General features: G+C 39.0%; 1 protein-coding gene across 2 annotated transcripts; it reads left to right on the top strand.

Moving 5' to 3' along the window:
* Nucleotides 1-364: 364 nt before the first annotated feature.
* CSTF2T (cleavage stimulation factor, 3' pre-RNA, subunit 2, 64kDa, tau variant) lies at nt 365-3,132 on the top strand. Of its 2 annotated transcripts, XM_008566121.1 has the most exons (3): nt 365-1,765; nt 1,975-2,121; nt 2,269-3,132. In XM_008566121.1, the coding sequence occupies exons 1-3, from the start codon at nt 379-381 to the stop codon at nt 2,496-2,498; spliced, it is 1,764 nt and encodes a 587-aa protein (XP_008564343.1). In that variant the 5' UTR covers nt 365-378; the 3' UTR covers nt 2,499-3,132. The 2 variants fall into 2 exon arrangements, with proteins under 2 accessions (XP_008564343.1, XP_008564342.1); XM_008566120.1 differs by having other exon boundaries at nt 365-1,840; nt 2,092-3,132.
* Nucleotides 3,133-8,424: the final 5,292 nt, after the last annotated feature.

The raw sequence follows: 8,424 nt of genomic DNA on the forward strand, positions 1-8,424 counted from the left end.
AAAACCGCCCTTGACGACGAGAGGCGGCCTCTTCCAGTTGCCATGGTGAAGTCTACGCGGCCATCTTTATTATGGTTAACGCGCACCAAGCCTGAATGGCGGGGCGCCACGGAAAGTCTGCCGAATAAGAGATGGGAAAGGAATCCTGCGTTTAAATAACAAGGAGCTGACAGAAACACGGAGGGTCAGAGGCGAAAAGCATCAGTTAATTCGTGAGACACAGAAACGCAGATTCCGTGGAGAAGCGGAACGATTCAAGCGGATCGGTTAGGTTTCTGTCCGGATTTTGAGAGCCGCTTCCGTTGCTCAGCGGAAGTGAGGGTCGCGAGAGGACGACTCTTGAAGAATCCGCTCTCCGCTGGGTGCACAACCGGAATCATGTCGAGTTTGGCGGTGAGAGACCCGGCAATGGATCGATCACTGCGTTCCGTGTTCGTGGGAAACATTCCGTATGAGGCGACCGAGGAGCAGTTAAAGGACATTTTCTCGGAGGTTGGTTCCGTTGTCAGTTTCCGGCTGGTATACGATAGAGAAACGGGAAAACCCAAGGGTTATGGCTTCTGCGAGTACCAAGACCAGGAGACCGCGCTTAGTGCCATGCGGAACCTCAATGGGCGGGAGTTCAGTGGGAGAGCGCTTCGGGTGGACAATGCTGCCAGTGAAAAGAATAAGGAGGAGCTAAAAAGCCTTGGGCCTGCAGCGCCCATTATTGACTCACCCTATGGGGACCCCATCGATCCGGAAGATGCGCCGGAGTCGATTACCCGAGCAGTCGCCAGTCTCCCCCCAGAGCAGATGTTTGAGCTGATGAAGCAGATGAAGCTCTGTGTTCAAAACAGTCACCAGGAAGCCCGAAACATGTTACTTCAAAACCCGCAACTGGCTTATGCGCTGTTGCAAGCACAAGTAGTAATGAGGATCATGGATCCAGAGATTGCTCTGAAAATTCTGCATCGCAAGATTCATGTCACACCACTGATCCCAGGCAAATCCCAGTCGGTCTCCGGCCAAGGTCCTGGTCCTGGGCCTGGTCCTGGGCCTGGGATCTGCCCAGGACCTAGTGTTCTACTGAACCAGCAGAATCCTTCAGCCTCTCAGCCTCAGCATTTGACTAGAAGACCTGTGAAGGATATTCCTCCTCTGATGCAGACTCCTATACAGGGAGGAATTCCAGCTCCGGGGCCAATACCAGCTGCAGTTCCCGGGCCTGGGCCTGGTTCCTTAACTCCTGGGGGAGCAATGCAGCCCCAAGTTGGAATGCCAGGGGTTGGCCCAGTGCCTTTAGAGCGTGGACAGGTGCAGATGTCGGATCCTAGAGCTCCTATACCTCGTGGACCCATGACTGCTGGTGGCCTACCTCCTCGAGGACTGTTAGGAGATGCTCCAAATGACCCACGTGGAGGGACTTTGCTTTCAGTCACTGGAGAAGAGCCCAGAGGTTATCTGGGCCCACCCCATCAGGGTCCCCCAATGCACCATGCCGCTGGTCATGACAGCCGTGGCCCTTCCTCACATGAGATGAGGGGAGGGCCATTAGCAGATCCCAGACTGCTAATTGGAGAGCCCAGAGGCCCCATGATAGATCAAAGGGGTCTTTCTATGGATGGCAGAGGTAGTAGAGATTCTCGAGGGATGGAGACTCGAGCCATGGAAACTGAGGTCCTAGAGGCACGAGTAATGGAGAGAAGAGGAATGGAAACCTGTGCAATGGAAACCAGAGGGATGGAAGCAAGAGGCATGGATGCAAGAGGATTGGAGATGAGGGGCCCTGGTCCCAGTTCAAGAGGCCCTATGACCGGTGGAATCCAGGGCCCTGGTCCCATTAATATAGGGGCAGGTGGCCCTCAGGGACCCAGACAGGTCCCAAGCATTTCAGGGGTGGGGAATCCTGGAGCTGGCATTCAAGGGGCAGGTATACAGAGGCACGAGTAATGGAGAGAAGAGGAATGGAAACCTGTGCAATGGAAACCAGAGGGATGGAAGCAAGAGGCATGGATGCAAGAGGATTGGAGATGAGGGGCCCTGGTCCCAGTTCAAGAGGCCCTATGACCGGTGGAATCCAGGGCCCTGGTCCCATTAATATAGGGGCAGGTGGCCCTCAGGGACCCAGACAGGTCCCAAGCATTTCAGGGGTGGGGAATCCTGGAGCTGGCATTCAAGGGGCAGGTATACAAGGAGCAGGCATGCAGGGGGCAGGTATACAAGGAGCAGGCATGCAGGGGGCAGGTGTACAAGGAGGAGGAATGCAGGGGACAGGCATACAGGGAGTGGGCATACAAGGAGCAGGCATGCAGGGGGCAAGCAAGCAAGGTGGTGGCCAGCCTAGTGGTTTTAGTCCTGGGCAGAGCCAGGTAACTCCACAGGATCAAGAAAAGGCAGCTTTGATCATGCAGGTTCTTCAACTGACTGCAGATCAGATTGCCATGCTGCCTCCTGAGCAAAGGCAGAGCATCCTGATTTTAAAGGAACAAATCCAGAAATCCACTGGAGCTTCTTGAAGGTTTTAGAAAATACTTGGCTGTAGTCTCAGAAAGTTTATTCTGTAGCATGGAGAATGGGTGCAAAAAGCTGACTTCTGTACACTTGAATGATTAGTGTTTCCCTCTTCCTAGAATCTAATTTCATTTTTTCTTGTCCTTTTACTTCTTTCTGTTTTCCCTTTTATTTTTAATTGAGGGTAGGGGATGAAGGAGTGGGTTTGTTCATTTTATGTTACTGTGCATATATACAAAAATAACTCTGAACATGATCATATCAAATAAGATTACAAAGAATATGCAGCCATATTAAAGTGTCTACAGTATGTTAACTACATTTTTAAAATATTAAGTAAAACTATGTGAAAACTGCACAGAAAGACTAAAAGGTGACCTGTTAAAATGGTAGTGTACTAAGATAGTTTAAGATTTTTGGTTGTGTAATAAAGTTTACCTCAAAATTATAAGATATATTTTTTGGTAAGCTGTTTAAAATACAAAGATTCCATTTTGGGGGCAATAGAATGCTGTATTAGGTTAAGTGTTTAGTGTTTGGGAATTATTTTGAAATGTTAGAGGTAAACTTGTGATATTGGAATTACTTGTTCTAAATCTGTGTTATCTGAAAAATCAAGGAATGCACCTGGTTTGTTGTTGCTTCATTTTTCCCATTCTTCAGAGACCAGCAATATTCTGGTCAGTACCTGAGTGTGATGATTTTGCTGGGATACTTCTAAGATCAAGTAGGTTACTTAAGTATGCTCTGATTAGACCCAGTAATCTCTCAGTACCTTCCCATTTCTCATTAGTCTTTATGCCCTAAATCTGAATCTGAGTAATTTTCTCACATGCTTCCAAGAAATCAGTGTGTAGGGACCAGCTAATTGGTTGAGTTATACAGAGCATTTGGGCTTTTCATAAATAGTGGAAGGTTTCATTCAGTAAAGTTTCAGAGGATGTACATTTGGTCAACCAGAAAAAGGAGTTAAAAATCTTAGTCTCAATAACATTTAACATGACTTTTATTTTTATTTTTTATTTCATAATGTACTTTTTTTTTTTAATATCATTTACCATCTTATCAGAATAATTGAGGTTCTGGTAGGTAGAAGTATTCTAATGGCCTGAATTCTCTACTCAGTTGAATTATTACTCACTTTACTTTTTACAAGTAATAAAACCATTTAGTCCTAATATACGTACTCATGAGACAAATTTAAAAATCAGTAAGAAGGTAGGGGTTATCACATTTCCTTTAGAGCTGCTACTTAATTATTTGTAAGCCTTGAGGATATAGACACAAACATTTTTATTGCAGACCAAGAAGTATTAATGTGTATTAACAGACACATAAACTCCCAAGTAACCAGGTAATCTCACTCTGGAGAAGAGAAACCAATATCTAGTTACAGAGGCAAAAATATTTACCACAAGGAGAGAGGTGTGACTTATTGAGTTATTTTCCCTTTGCAAAGATTTTCCATTTTAAATGGGTAATTTACTCTCTTTTTTACAAAGGTTTTATCCCTTTGCTCTTGTTTCCTACTCCTGTTTTGTTCTTGTTCATAATGTTAACTTTCTCATATTTTCTATATGCTTCCCCTATATTATAGAAGATAACTCCCCATTACATGTGTGATAGTTCAGGTTAATACGAAGCCACAGAGTTGGCTTGATTACTTTGAAATTCTGGTTGCTTTATCCCAAAGCTTCACTGAAGGGCTGTAACTGTGAAAACTATAAAATGTTATGGTCTTTGTTGCAGTAAAATGTCTGCATTGTTTAATGCAGACTAAATAAAAAGAATATACAATTAAGGCTGACTTTAGTATCCGATATGTTTATTTTTAATGAATACATTACTCAAAAGTCATTCATTCTTGAGAAATATACATGGGGCCTGATTTTTTTTTTTTTTTTTAATGAAAAAGGTAAAACTAATGAAATTGTAGGAAGGGATGGAAATTCCTTTCTTAGATCCATTGACTTTGATGTGCTATTTATCTTATGATTGATATCAGTAGCAACATCTTGGTGATACTCAGTTATTAGGCTTTTGATCATGTTCCCCACAGAGCAACCCTCTGTGATTCAGGAGCACCTTATAGGTATCTTCATTACTGACAGCATTTGTTATATTGCAATGCACTATGTTTACTTTAACCTCTACCTACCACTCCCACTTCTAATAGACCACAAACAACACAGGAACTGTTTTACCCATTCATCTATTCATTATAGCAAAAATCACAGGTGAGAAGTACAAAACATCCCATCAGTGTAAGGGGAAAAAACATAAGGGCACGTAAGTGTCCCCCAAAAGGATTTAGTTTCAACACAGGACAAATGAGCTATAACAACTATTTGCATTAGAAAATCAATTAGAAACAGGTGATAAAAGCAATCATCTTTAGTCTGATAAAACTAAGGTTCTCTTCACTTTGACTTCAACGTCTGAATGTCCTAGTATTGATGAAGAAAGTATAGAGCTTTATTTTATTTGATAGTAAAAAAATCAATCAAGTAACATGCTACAATCAGAATCTTTTACATGATTTGCTATATAGTCACTGGTTACAACCCCTGGCATCATTCATTTTCCCTAGCACACTACAAATGAAATCACAGATTTAAAATGGTGGGGTAAAACACTAATTGCAAATGCTTCTTTATGGCTTGCTTCTCTTGGGCAATATATGTTTCTTGGGATTATGAAATGATCAATTTTAATCAATGCCTGCCCATTAGCCTTTCCCCTCATATTATTGATGATTAATACCAGAAAATGTGTTTTAACATCTGCTGATTTCCTAAGCCTTCCAATTTAAGAGTATTTGATAAGATATAAGCCAATGTGAATTGCAGGCAAAAGTAGGTTAATCTAAGTGAGATTGTGTATGACGTTTCAACTGCATTTAGGAATTCTAATGGTAGAAAAGCATTTTTTTTTAATCCTTAATATAATCACAGCTTGCAAAGCTTCTTGCTTTTCCATGCTGTGAAGGGACATTAACTAAGCACACAGAACCTAATTTCCTATGGTGTGACAGGCCTTTCTCTTAGGTCTGATGAGGTGTAAGGATAATTATTTGCAACAGCCTTACTGTGGCAGAGAAACTGAATTATCAGTTACATCTCACAGTCTCACAAGAGAATGTCAGCCTCTCACTTGATTTATATCATCAGCTAATCTCTAGACAGACTTCTGGTTGGAGCTTGCTTTTCTCATCAGTCTCTTATTAAGAATGCCGTATAGTCAAGAACTAATTCATATTAGGGGATTATTAATATATTAAGACTATTCATAAATGTACTTAATATTGTTATGAAGACCTATTAATATTGCCAATATTATATGATATTGGTGTATAATATGCTTACATATTTCACATTTTCACATATTTCAGATTTTAAGTAGATTTTTTAATGTGTGCTTTTATGAACTGTGAAACAGTTTACCCCATTGGTTGAAAATCCACTTTCACAAATATTCGTATTGCAAATTACCTTTCTCAGGAGATATTAACTATCATGTTTCTTCTTGATATTTTCTACCTAAATATATAACATGTCACTAGAGGGCATGCATTGTGTCAAAAGGGACATTTGGGGTATCATTGTCAAAAATAACAAACCTGGTGCTTTTAAATTCTATACATAAAAATACCCAAATATGAGAGTACTTCAGAAAGTTCATAGAAATATAGAAAGGTAATACTAATCTTATCATGAAGTTTGTGAAGTACCCTTGTATTTACCTAGAAAAAGAAACAAGATGTTCTGGTTAATGACGACTCTATAATGAGTTGATTTAGGTCCCAAAGGTAGATAATTACCAAGGATTTAGAACAAAATACACAATACTTTCAACCATAATTAATTAATTTATGATTCATATGTATAATAGCTACAGATATTTGAAATGAATATCGTGTCAAAAAGGTTGTTCATTTTAAAAAATTATATCTGCTTCATTACTTGTCTGTCACGAAAAGTAGATTGGATAATCTCTTGGGTATCAAGAAATGAAACCAGCCATTTCCTCCAAGTATTTTGTCTCCATTTAATAAGCTGTTTTAATCAAAATTCTGTCTTTTTACATTAAAAATATTCTTTAATAATTCGAATGCAAAATCTATGGGCCACATTGATGTACCTGGCAACCACTGATCGGTCTCCTACCTCACCTTGTTGCCTGAAGTGAATATGAAGCAACCTCCACTAATTTAGGAATCTACTTATGTACAAGTATTTTTCCCTGGTTATTAATGGCTTCAAATTAATTAATGGTTTCAAATTAATCTTTCTCAGAAAAGTGTACATTTGCTATAACTCAGTCCCCTATTTCTTTTACCTTAAAGGTTCACTGTAATAACATTCAAAATGTACACTACATTAAAAGTGATTTAATTTGAATTAATAATTTAATGGAAAGGCCAGTATAAGGCTTGCTTGATGCTTTAGCATTCTCAAAATCATACTCTACATTCTAAGTGTCACTCTTGTTCATATGTTAAATCAATATAGCAACAAAAAGCAGGTCTAAAAATATTGCCAGACACCAACCTTGCTCTAGGAAGGTAAACACAATCATTGTCTATTGAAAGAATATATTCTTTATCTTTAGCTAAGCCTATATCCAAAATGATTTCATCTATTTACACTTGACAGTCATCAGAGAAAAAGATCATCTATTTTAAGCAACAAAGAAGTTATATCACTAAAACCTCTAGAATCATCAATTTTATCAGTTTTGTCCCCTAGAATTTTTAAATATCTTTGGACGGGGAACCTTAAATTGGTGGCTTATGGCCAATTGAGCGTGCAGATTTGTTTTGTTTGACTGGCCCAATTTTCTTAAAAATTTTGAATTTGAATATCACTAGGCGTGGCCTATATTCTCCAATTTGGCCACAGGCCCAAACTCTCCCTGCAGTCTTATAATAGGTTTGATTCACACAATTACCTGCCAGTCCCTGTAATACTTTGAATTTACAACTCCTGCTTTTATTCTGTATGAAAAAACAGCTACTAAGATTCAGTTGAAATTATTAGTGTCTAATTTGACAAATGTGAAATAGAAAAACTTGTTCAGCAACTGGCTCAGCCAGTATATTTCTAAAAAACCAACCACCAACAAAACAAAACAAAAAACCCAGAGCAAACAAAAACAAAAAGTATGATGCATTTTTTATTTACAGATTGTCATGAAGTATACTGTGCAAAGGAATGTCCTAGGATGCTAACCCAATCCATGTTTCTCCCACAAGTTTTTTGTGTTTTCAGTAAGTATTAACCCAAAATAGCTACATTCTCTTTTTCAATTCAAAAATATGTGAAATAAGGAAAATATATATCATAAATATAGATGAATGATACTAAATTTTAACAGTTCTAGAATGGACATATGTATACTATACATAGTGAAACAGAGTTTTTAAATGTCTTTGTTATTAACTAATTTTAAAAAATGTTCCACTATCTAATTTCCACATGGCAGCCACAGTGATTTTAAAACAAAACAAAATAAAACTCTTAATCCGATCATGTTATTTCCCATATAAAATCTCTTATGGCTTACACTGCTCTTAGAATAAAATCCTAAATCCTTGCCACATCCTATAGAACCCTAAATAATTTGGTTATTCACTATACCACATCACATGCTATAAATAGCCCCTTCACTCACTGCTACAACCACACTGGGCTTGGCTTCAATTCCTTGAATTTGCCGAACTCATTTTCACTTCTGTACTTGCAGTAGTTTCCCAACATCAATTAAGCATCATCTTTGTTTTGAAGGATCATCTACATTGCACTGTTTGCTACGTTTAGAAATCACATGCCTACAATGAATATGTTTTAAATGCCAACCCTCATTCATTCTCATATTTATGGAAGTAAAAATTGGGCAAAAATTTTGCTCAGAAATACAGAATCTGGAGTT

Source organism: Galeopterus variegatus, unplaced genomic scaffold (assembly GCF_000696425.1).
Source record: "Galeopterus variegatus unplaced genomic scaffold, G_variegatus-3.0.2 Scaffold222, whole genome shotgun sequence".
In the NCBI taxonomy this organism is placed as follows: Eukaryota; Metazoa; Chordata; class Mammalia; order Dermoptera; family Cynocephalidae; genus Galeopterus; species Galeopterus variegatus.

Bases quoted from the DNA above. Each gene is read 5' to 3' on its own strand.
- CSTF2T (XM_008566120.1), top strand. From the start codon at position 379: ATGTCGAGTTTGGCGGTGAGAGACCCGGCAATGGATCGATCACTGCGT. The intron at 1,841-2,091 runs GCCCTCAGGGAC...ATATAGGGGCAG, and splicing joins CATTAATATAGGGGCAGGTG to GTGGCCCTCAGGGACCCAGA.